Here is a 25,349-nt window from a genome sequence, read left to right as displayed (position 1 = left end):
TTATTCACTATGCACAGAGAGAGGCGAAGGCATGCAGTCTCTCTAAGATAATGTAAGGTCCCACCCCCTCCGTCTCTTCTATTCTACATCACCACTGCATTATCTGATCTGAGCTTTCTGCCTCTGAGCTTTCTGTTCTACTACTCTCAAAGCTTGCCTGGGAGGGGGGGGGGTCAGGAATGCTTTCCAAGAACACTGAGTCTGTCAGCTGTCTCTCCCCTGGTGCTTCTTCTTCCTGTTGTTCCTCTCCCAATATTTCCCAGCTTTTCCCCTCTGCAGCCTCTTGAACTATGCCCTTCTGCAAACCACTGTTCTAAATCTATACTGTCCTCCTGTTCTCGGGAAGGTTCAGGAGAAGCGGGTGGCCCCCACCATTCCTCCTCAGTCCACCCCCTGACAGATGGCAAATGGATGGGCTCCTCCTCCCTCAGCAGATAAAGCCAAAGTTTAGAGAGGTTAGGAAGGGATTTAGGTGAGCTAGAAGCTGGTTGAAAAACCAGAGAATAAAATGTTTCAGGAATGCCAGCTTGGCCCCACAACTGTGGGTGCCTGGGGCAATGGGTGCCAAAATTTCTGGGTGCAAGGCCCCTTCATGAGGCGCTTGGGCTCCAAGGGCCTCAGGGAGTTGGCACCTATGCAATGTTTGATGTCTGCCTGAATCCAAGGCTGCGGCTAGGGGAGAAACAAGACCCTTTTGGGGTGTTAATGCTGTGAACCCCTCCATCGTATGCTCAGGTTGTATATATGTGTAAATAAAATATATATCCTAAAGATACTGCAGTCTCTGTTGTGCCTCCTTACCAAAAGGAAACACGAACTCTGGGTGAGTGCCCGGAACCCCTGGAATCTTGCACCGCTCAGAGATTGGGGTGTCGTGCTGATCACAATGGCTAGCTTTCTGTCCTGAGGCCTGTCACCACTGTTCAAACATCCCAACGTTAACTTTTCACCTTCTTGAGAAACATCAGAAGAGTAACTTATGAAAAGAAAAGAAACAAAGAAGGGTGACTTGCTAGACAGGTTTTTCTTGACTCGGTTACAGACAGGATGTGGTGTTATGGGGGAGAAACCTCCCTATCTGACAAGCAACACCATCGTGTGTGCGGTTTTAGCCCACAGACTGGTGAGAGGTGGATATACACACACTGTGCTATATGTCAACGAGCAAGAAAAGCAAGCTTACCTCAACCTTCTCTAGGGCTGGCCAAACCCCTGAGAACCCACATATGGGACATCAGCCGTTGCCAAATAGCGACTGCTACGTGCGAAAACACTGCCTGTGCTTTCAAGGATAATTCATGAATCTTCCATGAGTTGTACTAGAACAGGAGTGGGGATCCATTTTCAGCCTGTCGGGGGCACATTGCCTTCTAAGCAAACTTCCAGGGGCCACATGCCAGGGTGGGCAGGGCCAGAGCATAGCTGTCAACTTTTCCCTTTTCTTGTGAGGAATCCTATTCGGAATAAAGGAATTTCCCTTAAAAAAAGGGAAACAGCTATGGGCCAGAGGCAAAAAATTGGGCAGATTCTGTGTGTGCCAGCACAACTCTATCTTCCATTCAGGCAAGCAAGAAGCATTATGGAAGTTGAAGGGCATATTCCAGCCAGGCAAAAATATTCAAGGAGGGTTCAAAACAGGGCATAGGGGGGATGGGGTGTCCTAGGGAGAGCCCCAAAGGCCAAAAGAGAAGTCTGGCCACTTTTGGAATTGTGGAAAAGTGGAAAACATGCTACTCCCAAGTGAGATCTGATTCATGTTGATCTAGTTGAAGATCATAGGATCTCCTTCCTTCCTTGTGTAACTCTTAGTTCAGTTCTCCTACACTGTGGTCTAGGGGAGAAGGAATGGAGGGAAGCTCTGCTCTGATACTTCATTCACATGAATGTTGATATGCTGTGATTGGCATAGCATAGGTACGCTTACGTGGAGCTCAATATCTACATGTGAGAATAAAATAACAAAGCAACAGATTGAGATAACACATTACAGTTGGCTTTATTGGATATTTTACAGTAGACACCTCAGATCTACACAGGAAAGAGCTTACAATCTGAAAGAGCTTTTAGGCATTGGGAAGATCTCTCCGGAGCAACGCTGTCAAATTGGTATGGGATACATGGCATTAGGGACGCGGGTGGCGCTGTGGGTAAAACCTCAGCGCCTAGGACTTGCCAATCGTATGGTCGGTGGTTCGAATCCCCGCGGCAGGGTGAGCTCCCATCGTTCGGTCCCAGCTCCTGCCCACCTAGGAGTTCGAAAGCACCCTTAAGTGCAAGTAGATAAATAGGTACCACTTTATAGCGGGAAGGTAAACGGCGTTTCTGTGTGCTGCTCTGGTGCCGGTTCGCCAGAGCAGCTTCATCACGCTGGCCACGTGACCCGGAAGTGTCTGCGGACAGCGCTGGCCCCCGGCCTCTTAAGTGAGATGAGCGCACAACCCTAGAGTCAGACACGACTGGCCCGTACGGGCAGAGGTACCTTTACCTTTACCTTTACATGGCATTACTAGAAAAAATAACAAATAAGCTGAGGATTGTACAAGGCCAGACTAAGGGAGATAACATTACTGTAGTGTGGTCTGGTTTTATAATATTTACTAAGGTTGAATAGCATGGACATTCCCCGTTACTTGTATACAACAAGGTTTGGTTGACGTAGGGTCTCATATGCTACCTCTAAAACCAGCAAAAACTGTTTGATTAAACTTTGTAATTTATTTTGAACTCATCCATTCTGAGAGACATGAATAACAAACTCACCTGCCCAGTGGATGTCATTTGGATATGGTATACACTGTAGAGCTCTTGATTTATTGGTTTTTGCTTAGTTTTAAATAATTACCTACTTTTTGTTTTATTTAGGTACTTGTTTCTCTTTTTATCTTCCTTTTGTAGTATTTTATTGGCTGCCAATCTTAGTTTGTTTCTTTGAAGTGCATAATATTGTTTTGATAGCTGTAATATTTACTTTTCTTTTTATGTGCTTTAAAATTTAATAGGTTTTTTAAATAAAAAAATCTACATATATTGGGCCGTTAGCTCATTTATTCAAGAGGTGCCTATTCTGACTTAGTACACTACTTGAGAAACTTCAAGCACGGATTAAGAAACTGGGATCTTCAACATGCAGAACATGGACTCCACCACTGAGCTATTATACAGAGTTGGGTCAACAGTTTATCCTTTGGCTCACAACCATCTCCAGAAAGAGACTTTAGGCTGATAGGCTATAACTTGAGCTGTACTACTGGATCAATCCTGAACCATCTCTCTCCTCAAATGTTAGTGTCTATTGTTTTATTGCTGCTTATAACACGAAAGTCAATAAAAAAAATTTTAAAATCATTTATCTAGTCCAGCCTTCCATGACCTGGTTTCCTCCAGGTAGCTCCACCTTCCACATCCCTGACCATTGGCCACACTGGCTGGGGCTGCTGGGAAATGGATTCTGATAACACTTCAAAGGCTCCTCACCCCTGATGTCTATCAGTAAATCAGACTCCCTTAGGAGGTGGTGGACTCTCCTTCCTTGGAGGTTTTTAAGCAGAGACCAAATGGCCATCTGTCATGGATGCTTTAACTGAGATTCCAGCATTGCAGGGGGTTGGACTAGATGACCCTCGGGGTCCCTTCCAACTATGATTCCACACACAAAAAAGGCCCGTAGCTTTGTACTTATGCAAAAACGTTCCAGAAATATCCACTTCATTCGAATAAGAAAAGAGGGCCTTTCTTGTCAGAAGGCTTTTTACCGCCTGGCTAAAACGACAGAAGAAACTGAGAGGGACAGTCGTTTGAGGCAGGCTTCTGTTTTCCTTTCACAGGGGACCCCTTGTTGCAGCAGGCATTGAATCTGGGACACTTTGAAGATACTCAGATCACCTTTCACAGGGACCTGATTCTTATCTGAGCTGCATCTATGCAAGAGCCTTTCAGCAACCACATCACTCTCGATTTCACCTCCAGCAACTTTGCCGGGTGACTGGCAGCTACAAGTTCTCCCCACCCACCCCCCACCCAAACTGCTCCTACAAAGGAGTGTGTGTGTGCGTGCGCGCGGACAGGTGTGTGTGCTCAAGGGTTTAGCTGCGGCTTAAGTAAACTATCATCTAGGTTTTACCAGTGCCTTTCCCCTGAGCCAAAAGCCACCTACCGTGAATCACACCTTTTGTTGGCATGGGGGGGGGGAGGGCGACACAGCAAGGTAAGACAAAGGGGAAAAGGGGAGGGGAGAGGAGGAAAATTCAGTTTCTTTGCAAACACTTGGGAAAGAAACACAGCCCACTTTGTGCTGACTGACCAATGAGTGTTTAGGGCTGGTCCGTTCCAGAGGACTCACATATCAGCTTTGTTGGGTGGACAACCCTCTCCCCCCCCCAACCCAGAGGCTGACATAAAAGGAGGCAGGTAGAGAAGTGTTGCTCACATTTCTGCCTCCAGAACACACACTGTGTTAACTCGCTTGCCAAGAGCAGCTTTCAGAAATCCCTTCTCAATGGCCAGTTACAGCTTCAGGCAATCCGTCTCTGGCGGGGGCTATGGCGGGTCTTCCTTCAGAGCTCCAAGCATCCATGGTGGATCTGGCGGCCAGGGCATTTCCATGTCTTCTGCTAGATTTGTCTCCTCTGGGGCTGGAGGAGGCCTAGGGCTTGGCTATGGCGGAGGAGCTGGGGCTTGCTATGGTGGTGGCCTTGGCGGTGGCCTTGGTGGGGGCTATGGTGGGGGCTTTGGTGGGGGCTTTGGGGGAGGTGTTGGGGGTGGCTTTGGTGGCAGCAACGATGGCCTCTTGTCCGGAAATGAGAAGGTCACTATGCAGAACCTGAATGACCGCCTGGCCAACTACCTGGACAAGGTGCGTGCTCTGGAGGAAGCCAACACAGAGCTGGAGGTGAAGATCCGAGAGTGGCACCAGAAGCAGTCTCCCACCAGCCCATCCAGAGACTACAGCCACTATTATAAGACCATTGAAGACCTCAGAGACAAGGTAGGACTTCACATTTGTAAGCCGCATGGCATGAGGGGCGTGGAGTGCTCAACACGCACCAAGGACCTAGCTGTGAAAATGGCAAAGGTGGAGAACTACACCCACCCACGCAAATAGCTGAGCTGGGTAGGTCTTGTTAGGAAGTCCCGACCTCTCGGCACTTCCATCTGTAAAGTGGGTGCAATAGCAACCGAGCTTGGATGACTGTGCATGTTTGGTAAGAGCTTGCACAATGAAAAGGCTGCATTCAGATGCTTGCACTTCACTTTTGCCCTACTGAGGATGGGCATCACAGTAGCCTCCCTTACTAGGTGAACAGCACAGGGCTGGTGCAGTATCTTCACAATTGGGTGAATGAGACAAGAATCAAAGCCAGGCTTTAAATAGTGCAGGTGCACCTGTCTCAACCAGGAAGTGATACAGTGGATTAATTCCACATGCTGTTCATTAGCAATAATTTCCATTTAGCCCCCTTTCCTCTGGGGAGAATACATGTGCCAGTCGCCCCTGCAGTGGTTAGCCCCACAAAGGTCTCTCCCCCCCCTTTTTTTGGCACAAATCCCTTATTTGGATAGATGTGGCTGCAAGATGTTGCATTTGCAAACAGCTTTGTTCTGTGCATTGCTGCAAATTCAGTCATTTTACCCATTCTGGTGTATTCATAGCACCAGAATGCAATGCAATCCATCTCTTTATCTGTCTGATTGCAATGGAAACTGTTTGAATACAGCCAGTTTCCTTATCTGTTTTGTTTCCTGGCTCCAAGATTGCAGCAAACAATGTCTGGCTTCAGTTATTAATGCCCTCTGGCATTATCAGAGTTTGGTCACGCTGGGCTACCTTTTCTAGGACTGCAGCTATGTGAAACTGTTGCTGGCACTGCCCTCAGTTCAGCAGTATTCTGATCCTTGATAGCTCTTTATGGAACTTGGCTGAGCAACCACCAAATATCAAATTCTAGAAGCCAATGTTCACAATCAATCTTAGAACTGAATGGGAATTTATTTTCAGGGTTTGCAAGAGTGGACCAGGGACACTATATGTGATGCATGTCATAAAGCAAGATTTGGACTGCAACCCTGTACACACTTACTAGGGAGCAAGCCTTACTGAACAGGATTTACATCTGAAGAAACATGCATAGACTTGCCCTGTTAGTTGCTTAGTCCGAATGTACATTTGGAAGTGTGGCAATTACCTGGATTTATGCTCCTAAGACTCTGTCTCTCCTTCATTCCCATATGAGGTTGGGCATTATCCCTTCCCATGTCATAAGGTCAGGAATGGAGACTGAGAGGTATTTTCACCACATCCTGAGTCTCTCTCACATGGAATGATAATGTGTTGGATGAGCCAGGACCAGTTATGGATACATACCATCAGCTGCAATTCTTGTGGTACAGCATTGCTTTTCTAGCAGTCGTGGTGGGTGGAAAACTCATGGTCCTCCAAGTGTTTTGGTCACCTGTGACCATCAGCCATGCTGGCTTGGAATGATGGGAGTTGTAGTCCAACAATATCAGGAGGGTGTCAGGTTCTTCATCCTAGCAGCAAATGCAGGCTTCCTCAAACTCAGCCCTCCAGATGTTTTTGGCCTACAATTCCCATGATCCCTAGCTAGCAGGGCCAGTGGTCAGGGATGATGGGAATTGTAGTCTCAAAAACATCTGGAGGGCCAAGTTTGAGGAAGCTTGAGTAAATGCTTTTTTACCACATCCATCTCGCACATGACCTATGAGAGATAAATACTTTTCTAGTTCTGAACCTCTCTTGCAACTGGAAAGTTCTTCCTAATATTTAAGCCTTTGTCTCTGTGAAGTTTAAATCCTGTGCTCTCCCTGGTGGATGGGGTGAAAGAGTGTCCTCCCCACTCCTGCTTCTGATTCTTTCACTCATCCCTTCATGCACCACCATCCTGACTTACCAAGAGGTTTCACACAGACCTGAACTGGTTCCTCAGCAGAGGCCTCTTGGTTCTGAAGTCAACCTTGTTACCGCAGGACTGCTGTGGCTTTGTTCGAGAACCTGTGGTTGAACCTACTGTTATTTCGAAAAGGGGGAAAAACAGACAAGAAAACTGTGGATGTTGGCTAAGCTATGTGCACCATAATCTTCTCTCTTTATGTACAAGACAAGGTTTATTTTGCTCTAGCAGAGTCATCGGCACACAATGGGAGTTTGTTTATGAATGAAGCACACACACCCTCAAGGCACACACGGAGAAGCACAAAAGCAAACAGTTATTGTAAGGAAATCTGCACCAGCCTTGAGAGTTCATGACCATCGCCTCCCAAGGAGGCTTGTCACGTTTCATTTTTACCCTTCAGGTCCCTGAGCAGGGCCTGAAATAAACTAGAGCCAGCAAGGAACTTAGCACGTCAGCTATACAACTGGGTCAAAGCCAGCAGGCTATGGGCAAAGCTTAGGGTAGATTCTGGTGGAATGTGGGTGAGGGATGAGTAAGGATGTCAATCCATTGACAGTTTACAGATGTCACTGTGAATTATTCAGCCTATGCTCTTGGGATTTGTCACAACATAATCTAAGGATGGAAAACAATGCTGGGCCAGTCACAGATCTGGTGAAGCTGGTATTATTCTAAAAGAGGGATGAGGAACCTATGGTCCTTCAGATGTTGTTGACTACAGCTCCCAGCATCCCTGACCACAGGCCATTCTGGCTGGGATGGATGGGTCTGATCACATCTGGAAGGCCACAGGAGTCACATGCCTGTTCCAAGTGGTCATGTAGGCTGAGTCACGTCATTATGTTATGGAAAAATCAGTAAAACGTGATGCTATGGACCTGGGTGAACAAGTGAATCCTGGCCTGACCTAAGACATTTTTTTGCCTGTTGCAAAAGGGAAGATGGTACCTGCCACATTCCACTTGCAATAGTCAACCAGATTGGTGTTTTTGTATCGTGCTTGGATGCTGGCAACAGGACAGCATCTTGCACTGCCCCAGGAGTCAACAGGCTGTCTTCAGGGAGCAGGCCAATGAGCCCCACAGTGGAAGCTGGTTCATATAGGCAAATGGGGAACTGCCCCTCCAACCTCAGTCTGCCCTCAACTAGCTCCCACTTGCCTGCCTTCTTATAACAATCAGGGAGTGGCTCTGTCTGTCATTGGCTCTGGCTGCACCTACTGTTGATCTCCCAGCCTTCTGCGATACAAGCCCCAATGGGCGCCAGCCACCACTGGAGGCACATAAAGCTCAGTTCATTCCCTGTTCCTCAGTATTAGGTCTCCGACATAGCTGCATCACTTTGTCTCATGGTAGGGCTGGCCCTGAGTGTTCCAGCTTTTTTCAGGATGTAGTAACAGACTCACCAGCCCTACTGAAGAGGCTCCTCATGAGGCCAGAGGAACATTGCCCAGCTGCGGGGCATGAAGGCCGCTCCCTGCAAGGCCCTTTCCACCTGGCCTATGGGGCTGGGCCCAGACTCACCAGCCCTACTGAAGAGGCTCCTCATGAGGCCGGAGGAACATCGCCCGGCTAATGTTTTATTGATTATTGCTTTTAATATGCTGTAAACTGCTTTGAGATATTTATTAAAAATAGAAAGCGGTATAGAAATTTAATAAAAATAAAACGAGCAATGATGATGCACATTCAGAAGACCATTTCCCCTCCACAATGTGCTGAAGAAGAAGAAGAAGGAGTTTGGATTTGATATCCCGCTTTATCACTACCCTAAGGAGTCTCAAAGCGGCTAACATTCTCCTTTCCCTTCCTCCCCCACAACAAACAGTCTGTGAGGTGAGTGGGGCTGAGAGACTTCAAAGAAGTGTGACCAGCCCAAGATTACCCAGCACCTGCATGTGGAAGAGCGGAGACGCTTTTAACCACCACACCACACTGGCTGAGCCACACCTTTCATACATCATTGCAAGCAAATCAATCAATGTGTGTCAATGGCCACCAAACATATTTTTTTTTTAAAAAAAGAGAAAACTTACAATACATATGAAAGCAAATAACCCAACATGGGTCGCCTCTTCTCTTGCAGATCCTTGAAGCGACAATTGACAACAACAAGGTTATCCTGCAGATTGATAATGCCAGGCTGGCGGCTGATGACTTCAAAACCAAGTGAGAAAACTTTTCATAGGCAGAGAAACAGAAATGGGTTAACTGTGGATCAATGACCTTAGTATTAGGGCATAGACATGATGCTCAGAGCTATGGTGAAATATTGAGCAATTATGCCAGAGTATGCGGGGGACGCTGTGGTCTAAACCACTGAGTCTCTGGGCTTGCTGATCAAAAGGTCAGCGGTTCGAATCCCCACGACGGGGTGAGCTCCCGTTGCTCTGTCCCAGCTCCTGCCAACTAGCAGTTTGAAAGCACGTCAAAGTGTAAGTAGATAAATAGGTACCACTCTGGCGGGAAGGTAAATGATCTTTCCGTGCACTGCTCTGGTGTCAGTGCTCCATTGCGCCAGAAGGAGCTTAGTCATGCTGGCCACATGACCCAGAAAAACTGTCTGTGGACAAACGCCGGCTCCCTCGGCCTGTAAAGCAAGATGAGCACTGCAACCCCAGAGTCGTTCGCGACTGAACTGTCAGGGGTCCTTTACCTTTACCTTTACCTTTATGCGGGGGAAGACTATTTTTCTTGGCACTTTACATTTCACAGTGATTAGATTAAGGCAGCTCAGACAATTTTAGCAACTGATCTTCATTTGCTGGCATTGATTTGTTTTAAAAGGTTTGAGTCTGAGCAAGCCCTGCGCATGAGTGTTGAGGCTGACATCAATGGGCTGCGCAGAGTCCTGGATGAACTGACCTTGGCTAGAACTGATCTGGAGATGCAGATTGAGAACCTGAAGGAGGAACTGGCTTATCTTAAGAAGAACCACGAGGAGGTAAAGAAAGGCAGCATTCAGCATTTTGAAGCATCGTAGCACAATAATAATGTAACAAAATGACAATTTATTGTTTATTATTAGTTTATTGTTGCTGTTTCTTTTTCTGATGCTAATAATAAGTATATACTACAGTTCTAAAAGTTCCCAGGGCAGTAAGAGTTTCCAATAAAGTATTAGAAGACCACCAATGAAACCATAAAGCCACCATTGCCATAGTCACCATATATAACCCACGGCAGCACAGAACATCAACATCCAGCCATGGGCAAACCCATCTCATTAATCATCAAAGGCCAAGTGAAACAGATCCATCTTCATTAGGTGATGAAAAGGCGCTAGCGGGCAGACATATCTGCAATGGAGGGAGTTCCAAAATCAGGGAGCCATAACTGAGAAGGCCCTGCTGCAGAAGCAGTTTCAGATTGCCAGATGTTAGGAGGATAAGAAGGATGACTCTGAAATAGAGATGGATGGGGAGCTTGTAGCCTTCCAGATGCAGCAGGATCACAGTGCCATCGTCTATTCCTCATTACTGAGGCCTCAGATTTAACGTATGGTGAGATATCATGCATAGAGGACCACATATAAGGCAGAGAAGAATTCTTGGCTTTCTACCAACCTCTGCCACCCTCTGCCACCCCCAAAAACCAGCCTCCACCAGATGCCAAAGCACACATACACACACACACCCTTCTGTGGTGGTGGAGGGGACAGCAGCAGAACTGCATGGCGAGATGAGAGGATGTAGGCATGGTCTCTCCTCTCTCTGTTGACCTGGCCCTTGACACACTGCAGAACAGCCTGCTGGGGAATGAGGGGTGGATGGGCATAGGAAACCTCTCATCTTCAAGCATGCCTGTGGTGCTGCTCCCACTTCGACGTCTTCAAGGGAAAGAGGAGTGTGATTGAGGAGCAGGAAGATGCAACTTTTGGTTCCAGGGAAGGTCAGTAGATAAAGGATAGTCTTCAACACTAGTCCTACTCAGAGTAGACCCAGTGAAGGCACTAACTTGGGGTCATTAACTTAAATGGGTTTACTCTGAGCTGGACTTATTTGAACACCACCCATAGTTTTTCCTGATACCCCCTTGACAGTCCCACCAATAATCTGAGACTAACTCAGAAGGTTGTGGACTCTCCTTCATGGGAGATGTTTAAACAGAGGTTGGGTGGCTATTTGTCAGGGATTATTTAGCTGTGATCCCTGCATTGCATGGGGCTGGAACAGTTGACCCTCGGGGCCACTTTCAGCTGTACAGTTCTATTATTTTATGACACACTCTCTCTGTTTTTCCAGACAACCTCAGATAATCCCTGTGTTAGCCCAAAGGGAATGTGGGATAGCGTGCCTAACCCTAGATAGAAGGATAGCTGTTAGGCATTGTTGCTCTGCTGACACACCTGCAATTAATGCCTATGTCTTGGTCTCTTTTTACAGGAAATGAGTTCTATGTCTGGGCAAGTGGGAGGCCAAGTGAGCGTTGAAGTTGACTCTGCTCCTGGCATTGACCTCACCAAGGCTCTGACTGATATGAGAGACCAGTACGAGAAGCTGGCTGAGAAGAACAGGAGGGACGCTGAGGCTTGGTTCACCACCAAGGTGAGATGGAAAAGCCTGGGAGAGAAGGAAAGAAAGGGAAGGTCTTTAAAAAACAAACCAAGAGAAACAATTGAAGAAAACTGGGCTGCTGTGAACTCACCATGCCCACAAAATTGTACTGCTGAATACAGTGCAATAAAATGTAAATGTAGAGCTCCTCTAGATTTGTGAATTTTTTTTTGCAGGTGTATTCTGCAACACGTCATAGTGCATTGGTGGTGGGTGTATACTGGACACTTCATTCCGCCTTATATGGTTGTTCTGCAATGCTTCCCCAATGCTACCGCGTTAGTGTCATCTGGAGGGATGCTCTTCAGTTATAGTGTTACAAAACCAGGAGAGACTCCCTCCACTGCAGGACATTTGTGCTATGAAAAGTTGCAGGATTTCAGCAGGAAGCAATGGGGACATTCACCCCAAAACGTTTGCAGGTGCAAAGAGTATTCAAAGTGGGGTGATATAGAATTGTCCCCATACCACTGTAAGCACAAATCACCATGAATGGACATTAGAAAGGATATCAGAAGGGCCCGTAATAAAATGAATGCGGTGTAAATAAATTCAATGTGAATGTTGACATATTCTTCTTTATTTCTCCCCTTAAACAAACAAACAGACTGAAGAACTGAATCGAGAAGTTGCGGTCAACACCGAGCAACTTCAGAGCAGCAAGACTGAGATCACAGACTTGAGGAGGACCCTCCAAGGCCTGGAGATTGAGCTTCAGTCTCAGCTCAGCATGGTACGTGGAGTGGTGATGGGTTATTTCTACTGCTTGGGTACTGAAATAAGTAGTCACGGATTGTGTTTGCCTTTTGTAGGGTGTGTGTGAAAGAGTCAACCTCCACCACAGTAGGCCGTAGGCCTCTGAATACCAGTTGATGGGAATCACAGGTGGGCAGTTGTGCTCATGTCCTCCTTGTGGGTTTCCCACAGACATCAGGTTGTCTACTGCGATGACAGGATGCTGGACTAGGTGGGCCATTGGCCTGGTCCAGAAGGTTCTTCTTATACTTTAGGGACATGGAAACTCTAGAACAGTGTCTCCAAGCTGTTCTCAGACTACAATTCCCATCATCCCTGACCAGTGGTCATGCTAGCTAGGGATGATGGGAGTTGTAGTCCAAAAACAGCTGGAAACCCAAGTTTGGGAAACCCTGCTCTTGAACACAATGAATGTGCATGCTCACTTGCACACAAGCACACATTCCCCCTATTATCTGAGAAGGGAAAAGTTGAAAACACGGGGATAAAATTACTTACCCACTTTCTAATTGTTTCTCTACAAATACGGGCTTCTTCTTTTTCCTGAAACTGCGAGCTACTGCTAATCTCAGAGCAAGACAACTGTTGCACAGTGCAAATGATAGTGTTAATTAATATTTGTAGCCCACCATATTTCAAGTCCTCATGGCAGTCAGAAGTTGGTTGAAATGCAGCAATAAATACTTAGCATGTATTAAAACACCACACCAGGTGAGTTCTGGCCAACTAATGCCAGCATAGCTGTGTAAACACTGTGCAGTGCTTCTGAAAGGTGTTCTGACAAGGGCATTGGCAAATCCCAGGGTTTCAGTATTGACTTCCAAACAAATATTTCCATTTAGCTGCAGACGCCTGTTCTCTGAACTGCAGCCCAGTTTCCCATTATGCTTACAACACTTCTTTAAAATTCACACCCATATCTTGGTGACAGTCTCTGCCACACCCCCACACACTTTCTCACCGACACCACTTCTCTTCTCAGAAAGCTGCCCTGGAAGGCACCTTGGCCGATACGGAGGCTCGCTATGGGGCTCAGCTGTGCCAGATCCAGGGGGTGATCGGCAACATCGAAGCACAACTGGTTGAAGTCCGATCGGACATGGAGCGTCAGAACAGCGACTATAAGACCCTGATGGACATCAAGTCCCGGCTGGAGCAAGAGATTGCTACCTACCGCCAGCTCTTGGATGGCCAAGATCTCCAGTAGGTCACTTGACAGGTCTCTTATGACCTAGTGCTCAAAGAGAGCAGATGTCTCTGGTTGCCAGATTCTGGGTATTAACCCAGCCTTTAATAACCCACAACAGTTACTAGCCTGCCACTCAATCAGCCAATAAATACTAGGCTACTGGGGGTTGGTATTGACTGGGAAAGAGCTCCACTCCCTTGTGCTGGGGATCCCACATGGTTTCCATGCTGAGCACAGGGGAAGGATAGAATCTGGTTTAATCACTCACCTGCATGGAATTCTTGGTCACCTATGGTGACCAGGCTCATGCATTAAATACAAGATTGCATTAAACGGGAGATAAATATTTCTTCACATTTTCCCTGTGACACCTGGGTGGCCATTATTGGGAGGAAGAATGATGGAGTTATGTAGGCTGCAGAGCTAATCTCACGCTTCTGTTCCTATAAACCTTTCAAGCTCGAGGCTGGCTTCCCATTTTGTAAAACCGAAAAACTGGTTTTGTGTCAAACAAAGCTCTAGACATGGAGATTAATCCATACGGGGTTGTATCTGGTGGCACTGGTTCCATCTGCACTATGCATTTAGTATCATAACAATTTTAACTGTCATGGTTTCCCTGACCCATAGTGTACTTGATGCTTAAGTAAGGAATTAATCTTGTATACCCCACATCCAACCTAACGCTCCATTCCACCCATTGCTTCACATTGCCCCTACCATTTGTTCTTTGGTATGCAGTTTTCCAGCAGCTGCATACCTGTTCTTCGGGTCAAAGTAGGAAGAATGCTCAATCACACAAATGTTTCCCACAAGGCTTTGTTACTCTGGTTCTTCTACTCAGAGCAACTGCAGGAAGTTATGGTCTGGACCAAAAGTTCATAAAGCCCTGGGGATGGCAGGAGGAGCCACTTTGCTGGCTGTATTTTTTACATTGCAAAATTCTGCCCTCTAAGATACTGTTCAACTGCAATACCAAAAGTAAAACAAAAAACAAGAGATGACAGTATTGTCCCCCTCCACCTGTCAAAGAGGAGGTGAGCAGCTCAGAGGAGGTGATCAGAGGGAAAGAGATAGGCAACCACGCAGCCACTAGCTAAAGCTGCAAATTCTTCTTAACTTAGAAAAACAACCCCAGGTTGGAAGGTGGGCTGTTTCACAAAGTACATTTGGTCTAACATTGATAATTAATGCTTCCCCTTCTTCTTTTCCTCCACAGTTTCTCCGGAAGTGTTTCGGGGACTAATGGTGAGGCTTCCTTCTTCATGGCGGGTTGAGGGAGTGTTTAGTTCAAGCCATAGAATAATGCAGCCACTTTGCTGAAGCTAAGCAGGTCCAAGCAAGCCCACATGAACCATGTTGAATTTCATGGTGACAGAAAGGCAGGCTATGAATTGGCCCCCTGACATCTCTGGCATGGTGCCCCTTGTCTTCTCTACATGTGCTATGCAGAAATCTAGAATATGTGGGCTTTTAAAAATAGATTTCTATTTTTTTGAGTTTCTCAAATTTTACAAGCGTCAAATAAGAGAAAGTAAAGCAAAGCACATATCCCTTTGACTTCCCTCTCACCTTTTGTAGATCCTTGTGTTTTAATGATTCCCCTTGCATCTCCTTTATAATTCAAATTTTTGTTAATCCTTTATTGTTCCTTATTTCAATTTTTTTTTAGCTACAAGTTTCACATCAGTCCTTAGATTATGTGGGCTTTTGATTGGTTTGGCTGCTAAATCCAAAAGAGAATGGCCTTTACCACAGTTTCACCCAAATTATTCTCGTTTCCATTCTGCCTATAGCTCCACTGTCTCCTCCCTCCTCCCTCAGCCTCACCCCTCACCAAGCAACCCGTGACTTCTTCTTCATTGCCTGGCTTCTCTGCAATGCAGGCATGGAGGCCCAGTATGGCCCTTGCTTTTCTCCTTTGGTCTGAAACAGTTTACCTGCCTCAGCTGTAATTCAGATAATAAATTCACTTAATAAGTCCTTCAAAAGACGATTCTCAGCCTTGTGTGCCCAGATGGTTTTGGACTACAACTCCCATCATCCCCAGATATCTTAGCCAGTAGTCAGGAATTATGGATATTGTAGTTCAGTAGGTTAGAGAACGCTGCTTTGAACAGAGGCTGTGTTGCTGACATGCACTGAAATATTAAATACTCCGTTGGGATAAGACTAAGAAGACCAAGGAGATAAGGAAGTGATATTCCAGGTGGACTGGTGTTTGGGATCATGCCCTAGCTGCTTCCTTATCCATCCACCCACCTTCTTGGGCAGCAAGAGCGGGGGGGGGGGATTGTTCACAGGAAGTAGCAGGAAAACATGGAGTAGCCCTATTAAGGCACAGTACCATCCCTCAGAGCCACAAGTGGTGTGATGGAGTCAGTTCCAGTTCCATTGCCATGGCAACCCCTTCTACAGGAGGTCCAGGAAGTCTCACAAGGTAGCGAACTCTTGTGAGATCATGTTGGCTGCAAGTGGGAGGCCAAGGCTGAGGCAGTTCAGGGTCCTCTTTAAGGAGGCAAATGAAATTCCATTTCTGGGGATAATCTTGCAGGGCCAAGGCTGGAGTCAGAGCAGAGGCTGTGACTGAGCCTCCCTTCCATGGTTGGTGTAGACTTGGAGTGCTACAGCTGGTTTCAAAATGTGTAACTTGGGTCCATTAACTCTTTCCCCCACCTTGTCTTGCTACAGGCAAAACAGATGATAAGAAGTGAAGAGCACTCTCCTTTCCAGAAACAGGATGGGCAGCTGCCGTTTGTGGCAGATGAAAATCATCGTTTCAAAATGACTTAGCAGCAAACTTCATGAGCGCCTATTCTGGATGGCTGAGGGCCACACAATGGCTAGATTCTCTGCATTAGCTCTTCCTGTTTTTAACCTTTCTGTATGGTGTTTCTTCCGCCTAATAAAGTTCCTTTGGGGCTTCTGCAAACTGAAACCGATTCTCATTGCTAAGAGAGAAATTGACTGCCTGTTAATAAGTGCAAGTTCCAATGAGTATATGACAAAGGGTTGTATTGAATATAGCATTAAGGTGAATGTTCCGTCAGTATAACAATTTCTCCATTTACAACTAAACATTCTTCTTTCTCATCCCTCTGTGCCCTGCCAAGTTTATTCTGGGTTTCTCCCGACCCTTCAGAGCAGATCTGGGCATGGTACAGGGCATGAGAGTGGGGGGAAATCCTATAGTGCTAGTGCAAGAATTCAGACGAATAGTTGAATATATTTTATCAAAGCTGGTGAGCAGGTAATTTCCCTCACCAAAATCTAACCCCTTTTCCTGCCACATGGACATAATTTGATGCTGCAAACCAAAGGTATCACAATTTATTGATCTGGAATAATCCTCCACCACTCCAATTCAATTATCACAATCATCAAATACATTAGAATCCCCATGTAGCACATAAACACATTCTGGGAAGCTTAAATCCCCTTTTTAATGCTTTCATGGCCAGCCCAACCATTAGAAGGAGCGAGACAGCTGCCTCAGGTGGCAGGTGCCAGTGGATGACAGCAGGTGCCCTCTTCAACTATTACCCCCAATCCCCTAAATTAGCCTGGCTTTGCACAATCTAAGCTAGCTTTCTAGACTTCAGGCACAGAAGGATGTTGTCAAAATTGAGTACACTTCCATTTGGATTCTGTACATGGAATGGGGATACTCTCTGGTTCTTTGCCTCAGGCAACAAAATTACTTGCATTGGCCCTGAACTCTCTTCAACCACCTTGACTGTAGAATCATAGGAGGAATGCAGATTATGAATAACCAGCTGGTAACCATGGTGTATATGTAACTGCTTGGAAGATGACTGTCTCATTTGTTGAGGCAGCTTTTACTAGATGTCCATAATCCATCTATTCTGAAATCTGGGGAGTCAGGGCTGCGGTAGAATCATCTTCATCAACTGACATGACAATAAACATGCCTGGCTTCCCAAGTGGTTACATGCATGTTGTGTTTCCACCCAAACTACATGTTATATGTATCTGTGTGATTCTTCTTCCACAACTGGGATTCTCCCCATCCCTTCCTGCTTCAAGAAAAGGAAGCTACAGGGATGTAGAATGTCCTGTGAAGGACTAGCTTGACTTTTCCTTCCTGCCATTTGTCCCTCAAACTGGCCCACTTCCTTTCTAGCTCGTGTCTGTACAGGTGGTGACCATTTTGTGCGGGGCTTCTGTTCCTAGCTCCTGAACATGTCAGCAGAATGTGTAGCTGTCAACTTTCAGATTTGAAAATAAGGGACCAGCAGCCTCGAAAATAAGGGATCAGCAGTCTCACCTGTCCCAGGGACAGTCTACGGGATATCTAACAATGCGGGAAGCAGTGGGAAATGGTGCTGGAATAAGGGAATTTCCTGCAAAAAAAGGGAATGTTGACAGCTATGGCAGAATGTCCATAAGCCTGCCCCATTACCCCTCCCCATTGCACTCCACCACCATTACATCCCATAATGCCTTGTTCTGCCACCATTCTGCCCTCTTCCAGGTCCAAAAGAACCCACATGTTGGTGGTCACACATCAGTTGACCACATGCAAAATGGTCACCACTTGTATATGTGACTGTGAGATACAGATTTACGCTGCAGGAAGAAAAACAGTGTGGGGACCAGAGGTGGAGCAAGATGGGAGTGGTGGGTGTGGGCCACCCTGGGTGTTATCCCTGAGGGGGGTGACATTGCCACCCCCCCTGGGATGCTCAGGGCGGGCGGCACACCCCCTGGGACGCTCACCACGTCCCCCCTGGGATGCTAGCCCTCCCCCCTGGGACACTAGCCTGGCCCCTGTGGGCAGCTAGCCCCGCCTCTGGTGGGGACTTTTAAAAAAATGCAAAGAACTGGTTGCAAAAGAGTAAAGCAGCTTCTCCCTCTTTACCCACTGGTCCTGCATTCAAGAGTCTACATTCCAACAACTTGGATGGTTTCAAAAGAGTTGGGACGTCTTGTGCATGCAGCGTTTCATGCAACGTCACACACCTTCAATCGGCCTCACAAGCTGGCGCCTCTGTTGTTTCCTTATCCATAGCTAAGTAATGTGAACACAAAAATGAGGGTTATGCGACTATGGGCCTGTGCCCAAGCCTGGCATTTCTTGTTCTCCTCTCGAATGGTCATATCTGCTTTCCTGAGCAATTAATTACCGCTGGGTTGGGACTGTTGGAAATGACTTGCTGTTCCAGCAGTTGGACTGGAGCGTTCTTCTGATACACCCTACAGGCAAAGGAATGTTAACACTTATTAACTGCTGGAACCCAACGGTCCATGTGATTTGGGCTGGGCTTTGTTTAGGGAGCATCCCTGACATGTGCAGCGTACAGACTGCAGCCCCTTTGCAGCCGCAGCGCTGGGAAGCTGCCTTCTTCAAACATGGGTCCCCAGATGTTGTTGGACTACAACGCCCTTGATCCTTGACCACTGGCTGAACTGACTGGGGATCATGGGGACTGTAGTCCAGCAACATCGGGGAACTCAGGGTTGGAGCACAGGGTGTGTGGGAGATCGGGACGTGATCTTACATGAAGGCTTTAGGATGAAACAACGAATATGCCAGGTGCGTGCTATATTTTCCAAGACTTTCCCTCTCACACTTGAACAAGATTCAGCCAAAATATTAAATCCTGTCTCCACAGACAGGAATAGGATCTTCCATTGGGATTTGAGCATTACCAGCCTCCCCCGACTTCAGCACACTTAGAGACTAAGGACATTCAGGATAGCCATGATTCACATGCAGCCGTCAGGTTTCCTACTGGCCATCCTTGAACTCCACAGCTGAGTTTAGGGATGAGCAAATCAGTCCATTTTGGTTTCTCTACGTTTCTATTTTTTCTAACCAAGTTCAGTTCTCCAGATTTCCATGTCACTTTGCGATTTTGTTTATAGTTTTCTTGAAAAAGTGTCTGCATTTCAGTGCAAATTTCTCCTAATAGGCATGGCTTTGAATGCAATTTTACCTAATTCATACATTTTTGCAAGCCATTTCCCCTAATATAATGCGTCTTGTATGTTACTTTCAAAAATGTATGGAGTTCATTCAATGCAGTTTTATTCAGAATAGACCCACTGAAATGAATGAACTTGACTAAGTTAGGTCCAATAATTTGAACAGGTCTGTTCTGAGTAAAAGGTAATTTAATGCTATCCATGCATTTTGTGCACACGGTATATACATTTTTGGACACACTACTTGGCTGGAGAATTGCTTTTCAGAATTCAGAGAAGTGCAAATGTTGAGAGAATGACTGCCTTTTGGTTTACTTGCTGAATTAGGCAGATTCACCTTCAAATGTGAACTGAATCATATCACTGCCCCGAAAATCCCTAGCTAAGTTCTTTTCTCTTAATTGAAAACAAGCCTCTTCAAATCCCAATGTGAAATTCGTTGTAATACACAAGCGCTAGCTGTATATGTAGTAATGCAGCTATGATAATAGAGTGTGTCAGAAAGTTTAGCAAGCACAGACAATTCCCATTGGGGCCTGGCCATAGAACCGCTGGTTGAATTCACAAAGCCTATTCTGTGAGTTTTAATCCTCCCTCGTACCAAGTGGGGAATCCTCAAGGGAAGCAGCTAGATGCTTTGGAAGGCAAAGAAATAATGGTTCACTGTTCCATATCTTGATATTTGTGGGGGAACCTTGCTGTGAGGAACTGAAATCTCTGTGTGTATGAAGCAATCAGGTGTCTGGTTCTCACGGTCTGAGAACTCAATATAAATTATCACAAATCCCAATATTTGCTAGGATCAAAAGATTAGGCACCGACTTCCTGGCGACTTTGCTCCACAGGCAGACACACAAACAGTAACTAAGGCTGTGAACTTACCTGTGCATCTATTAATGGTGAACCGTTGCTCCTTGTTTTTCACTAATTGTGGCATCCGTGCTATAAAATGAGCCAACGTCTAAGTATTTCCAGCCCCATAATAGCTTAATTCACGGGAAGTAGCCATGGAGATCTCCCAGAGTGATTCAACAGTCAATCCCTCTTCCCATGGAACTCTGGGAATTGTATCTGAGAGAGGAATAGGGGTCTCTCAGCACCCTTAACAAACTACAGCTCCCAGAATTCTTTTTTTGGGGGGGAAGCAATGACTGCATAAAGTGGTATGATCCTGCTTTGAATGTATAGTGCAAATGGAGCCTTAGCCTAAGAATTCAACATGGGGCTAGATCTTGGTTCCTCATTTCCTTGGAAGAAGTTTCTTTTCCACAGGGCAAATTAATCCACAGTCTGAAGAAATTTTGAACCATTTGTAAGACCAGTTCAGCCTGCCTACATCTGCTTTAAAAATCTACGCATGTTAAGCATTGTCCCGTGAATGATGGTTCCATGTCCAGATAGAAAAAAAGAGAATGTTTAGATCGCAAAAGAACAGTTTGAATGTTTTTCTTTCTTTCTCCCAGGACCCGGTGAATCACAAGCTAGTCATAGGCAGAACTATTATTCACAGGAACAGTTTCTTCGGTGCACAAATTCATTTAATGGGGCGAAGGGCGGGGGTACACACACCTGAATCAATCACATGACTTTTCCAACATGTAAAAAACGGTCCTGAGGTTCAGCCCATTGTTTAAGGGATTATTGAAAAATGCAATGACTGAACATGATTCAACAAAAGCTTGGATCAGTTCGTGAAAGCAGTTGGGGTTTCCGCGGTGGAATTCCAAACGGGAGGTGGTGTCTGAGCCGGGGATTGCAACCTAAGCCTAGAAGGATATTTGAACGCGTTGCCCAGACACAGCCGAGGAGCACTCAGGATCAAGAGGGATGGGTGCATTGCCGATGAGGAATGCAGAAGGAAAGAGCAAGCTTTTCTCTTGAACAATGCTCCTTTGTTTGGGGTTGGCTGTGTTGCCAGGGACACGTATATATACACACACACACACACACACACACACACACACACACACTCAGAGAGTATCAAGCTCAAAGAGGTTTTTCATTTATTAAAAGTTTCTGATTTTGTTTCCAACAGACAGTTATCAACTTGATCCAGCTCCTCATTGAGCCGAGTATTTATCTGAACATTCCTTTCAGGGAGATTAAAATAAATGGAAGCAGCACACCTAGCAGAGGTCTTGCCACTTGTGTCTGTTCCAGAAGGATGCCAGAGGAATGTGTTTTTTTTTCCCCTGTCAGTACAGAATCCAAAGGGGATTCTCACAAGTCTTGTGGATGGCATGGTGGTAGTGGGAGAGAGAACTGACTACGAGGTCTGAAGTTCTGCATTTCTTTCTTTCTTTTTTGAAAAAAAGTACTGCCCGCACAACTTTGTATCTGTCGCGGGGGTGGGCATCAGCAAGATAGGAAGGCTTGAGACGAAATGGAGACAGAGGAACATGCATTCCTTGAGAACATAAAAATATATTTGTTGAATGGCCCATGTCCCCATGAGTACTGAAATGCCAACAGATAAATTTCTCTGGAAAACTTACTGATTGAGATGGCACCACCACACCCCAAATGAAGAAATCAATCCCAGGATTTTTTTTTGGGGGGGGGGTTAAAAATAAAAAGCAATGTTGTTGAACTTTTGGGGGCTTCTGCAATGGTCTGTCTTTTAATGCAACACAAACATACCCTCTCCTGTATATTGTTATTATTACATTTATACCCTTCTCCCCCTCTCCATTTTACCCCCGACAACAACCTTGTAAGTTAGATTAGGCTGAGAGGCAGTGGCTAGCCTAAGGTCATCCATGGAGTGCTTTGTGGCCGAGTGGGGATTTGAACCCTGGTCTCCCAGTGCCAGAGCAGCACTCTGACCACTGCACTACACTGGCTATCTAACGTTGGTGCTACAAAGGGCTGAGGGTGGAAGGGGACAGAAACCCTGGAGGGAGGGAGAATGGAATGGATGGTTGCAATCCTGAACAGGGAGCGCTGCACCCTGCAACATTTTGTTGCAATTCCCTACTTTGCAATACACATCTGGCCAAGTTGTGATGCTCTTTATTCCATCTGAGTCCCATTTCCACCCATAGCTCTTCTCAGGCTTAGCATGATGAGATCCTGGATCTGGGTTGTCTGGGCATAGGGTGGTTAGAGTGTTGGACTAATGCCTCTGGGAGAGCTGGGTTCAAATTTCTGCTGAAAAGCACGCTAGGAGACCTTGGGCCCAGCCACCTACTGCCAGGCTGATCCAGGCTTTTTCTTTTTCAGCTGGAACTCACCGGAACTCAGTTCCAGCACCTCTCAGGTGGGCACCATTGCCATGGCATTGTAAGAGAACAAGGTTAATTCCGGCACCTCTTTTTCTAGAAAAACAGCATTGAGCTGATCTACTTCACAGGGTTGTCATGAAGATAAAATGGAGGAGGGGTGGGAACTTTGAGCACCACCTTGAGATCTTTGCAGGAAAAGCAGGATATAAATGTAATAGATTAATTAAATGAACCAGAAAAGAACTGGAGGCATGGAAGGAGAAGAGTTTTCTCTGAGAGAGATCAAAATGTCCAAATCCATTATGGAGGCGATTGGGTGGAAGCTTTCCTTTCCTTTCTCTTTCACCTGAACCCTGGCAGTGAAAAAAGATCCCAGGCAAGATTTCTGAGTTAATGTTGGACTCTGGGCTTAATGACCTTGCTGACAGCAGGAGGGGAGAAACATCTTTTTAGATGGAGATATGTATTTATATATAAACTTCACTTCCTTCAAAATGAGGTAAGCCTGTCTTGCTGCGTTTGAAGTCCCTCCTGCTCATTGTGTTGAGTGAGGACTCTCGGCATCTGCCATGAAGTCCAGCCCTGAAGGCACTTCTGGTTGTGAGGGTGAAACTAGACACGGATGCCTGCCCCCAAAGTCCTGTCCTGAGCGCATCACCAATTCCAGGGCTCGACCATGGCACTAGCCAATCCCTCCTGAGCCTCACCCACTTCGGCTCTTGCGAAACTCTGCCCGTCACAGCTGCGGTTTCAATACAACTCTGCTGAAGAGAAGGCTGGGTGGGCAACAGCTCAAAGTACCCTGAACAAAATCAGAAACGATGCGTTATGATTTCGCGAGAGACGTCGAGACTGGCTTAGTCGGTGCCGTCCTTTTGAAACTCTTTAAGGAAACCATGACAATGGCACTGTTTCCAGAGCAAATCTATGGGAACATGCCACGGCACACCCTGTCTGCCAAATGAATGACAAGCCGGAAAGCATCGACCTGAGACACATCCCGGTCCTCTGTGATTTGAACAAAGATGTGATTGTACAGCGTTCAGGGCTAAATGGAGCATGACCCGAAGACACTCAGAAAACCATCACAGGAGAGGGATGGTTAAACTGCTTAGGGATCATGAAGGTTGCCAACTTTGCTGATGCTTTCTGGGAATGCCTCTTGAAGACATCTCAGGGATATGCCCACTAGGCAGGCTTGTCTGTAGGTTTTCCAGGCCCCCTCCCCTCCACTGGTGTTTTTTTGCAAGGATATTCTGCATCATGTTATTGCCTAAGATGCCATCGCAAGGGCTTAGCTAAGCAAGATGTCGAGTGCATCTTTGCAATGAATGCTCAGACCTTTTCAAAGTGCAAATGCACCATCTAGGGAAGGGGAACCAATCATTAATGTGGTAAGAGCAGGCACAGATGGGGGTTCTGACGGTTTCCTCTTGTGCTGGAGCTCTGAGGAAAAGCTTTCCCCTGAAACTAGTTTTGGCGTTGGGAGGAAATCCCCCACTGATGTCAGTGGGGGAATTTCCCACAAAGCAAGCAGCAGTTTCAGAGGAAAGATTTTATTTGAGATCACAGCAAGCAAGGAAAGGCCTAAACCCACCCACTAACCTACTGCAATCCCAATCACGATCAGCTCCCTACCAGCCATGCTATTTGCATTTTTTAAAAATTCCCATATATTAAATACAAAAATTGCACTTAGCTTTGTTTTTAGTTTGGCTCTAAATAACTGCACTGATAAAGCTTTCTTGGTGCTCTATCAAAGACATACCTATCTCCACCCCCATCGTTCAGCCCGGACATTGAGATCCAGCGCTGAGGGCCTTCTGGCAGTTCCCTCACTGCGAGATGTGAGGTTACAAGGAACTGGGCAGAGGGCCTTCTCGGTAGTGGCAACTGCCCTCTGGAATGCCCTCCCATCACATGTCAAGGAAATAAGCATCTATCCTACTTTTAAAAGACATCTGTTTTTTTAAAAAAATATTTATTAAAGTTTTCAAGAATAATAACAGAAAGAAGAAGAAAAAACAGAAATACAAAAATACAGAAAATTAAAAACAATTTAAAAAACAAGAAAAAAACAAAAAGAACATGTATAAATTCCATTTACATATTTTCTTTTACCTTACTTTCCAGACCTCCTCATACCACCCTTTCTTATATTCCAGTTCGAAATTGTTTGTTCAGCAAGTCCTCACCATTAGATCTTTTACCTATTTCAAATCCTTATTTTCTATCTCTTAAGCATTACAGCTGAAAACCACTTAATTACTATCCAACATCCCTCTAACATTCCTTAATTTTACAGTGTTTCTGCAAATAGTATTTAAACTTCTTCCAGTCTTCTTCCACCGACTCTTTTCCCTGGTCTCAGATTCTGCCAGTCATTTCTGCTAGTCCCATGTAATCGATCATCTTCATCTGCCATTCTTCCAGAGTGGGTAGATCTTGTGCCTTCCAATATTTTGCGATGAGTATTCTTGCTGCTGTTGTCGCATACAAAAAGAAAGTTCTATCCTTCTTTGGCACCAATTGGCCGACCATGCCCAGGAGAAAGGCCTCTGGTTTCTTCAAGAAGGTATACTTAAATACCTTTTTCATTTCATTATAGATCATTTCCCAAAAAGCCTTAATCCTTGGGCACGTCCACCAAAGGTGAAAGAATGTACCTTCATTCTCTTTACATTTCCAACATTTATTGTCCGGCAAATGATAGATTTTTGCAAGCTTGACTGTGGTCATGTACCACCTGTAAATCATTTTCATAA

General features: G+C 45.8%; 1 protein-coding gene and 1 long non-coding RNA gene across 2 annotated transcripts; both read left to right on the top strand.

Moving 5' to 3' along the window:
* Nucleotides 1–4,349: 4,349 nt before the first annotated feature.
* LOC309328112 (keratin, type I cytoskeletal 19-like) lies at nucleotides 4,350–16,349 on the top strand. The gene is made up of 8 exons (XM_081838066.1): nucleotides 4,350–4,984; nucleotides 8,997–9,079; nucleotides 9,698–9,854; nucleotides 11,296–11,457; nucleotides 12,074–12,199; nucleotides 13,205–13,425; nucleotides 14,631–14,659; nucleotides 16,103–16,349. Exons 1-8 carry the CDS (start codon nucleotides 4,496–4,498, stop codon nucleotides 16,123–16,125), a joined length of 1,290 nt encoding a protein of 429 aa, XP_081694192.1. The 5' UTR covers nucleotides 4,350–4,495; the 3' UTR covers nucleotides 16,126–16,349.
* Nucleotides 16,350–18,765: 2,416 nt separating this feature from the next.
* Nucleotides 18,766–21,955, top strand: LOC309328358. Its single transcript, XR_014150813.1, has 2 exons — nucleotides 18,766–18,968; nucleotides 21,396–21,955. It is a non-coding gene; the product is annotated as an uncharacterized lncRNA (long non-coding RNA).
* The last annotated feature ends 3,394 nt before the right edge of the window (nucleotides 21,956–25,349 follow it).

This window comes from Podarcis erhardii (assembly GCF_964252035.2).
Source record: "Podarcis erhardii genome assembly, chromosome: 13".
NCBI classification, from domain to species: Eukaryota; Metazoa; Chordata; class Lepidosauria; order Squamata; family Lacertidae; genus Podarcis; species Podarcis erhardii.
Note: the sequence above shows the minus strand (reverse complement) of the source record. Positions and strands in the feature narration are given on the sequence as shown.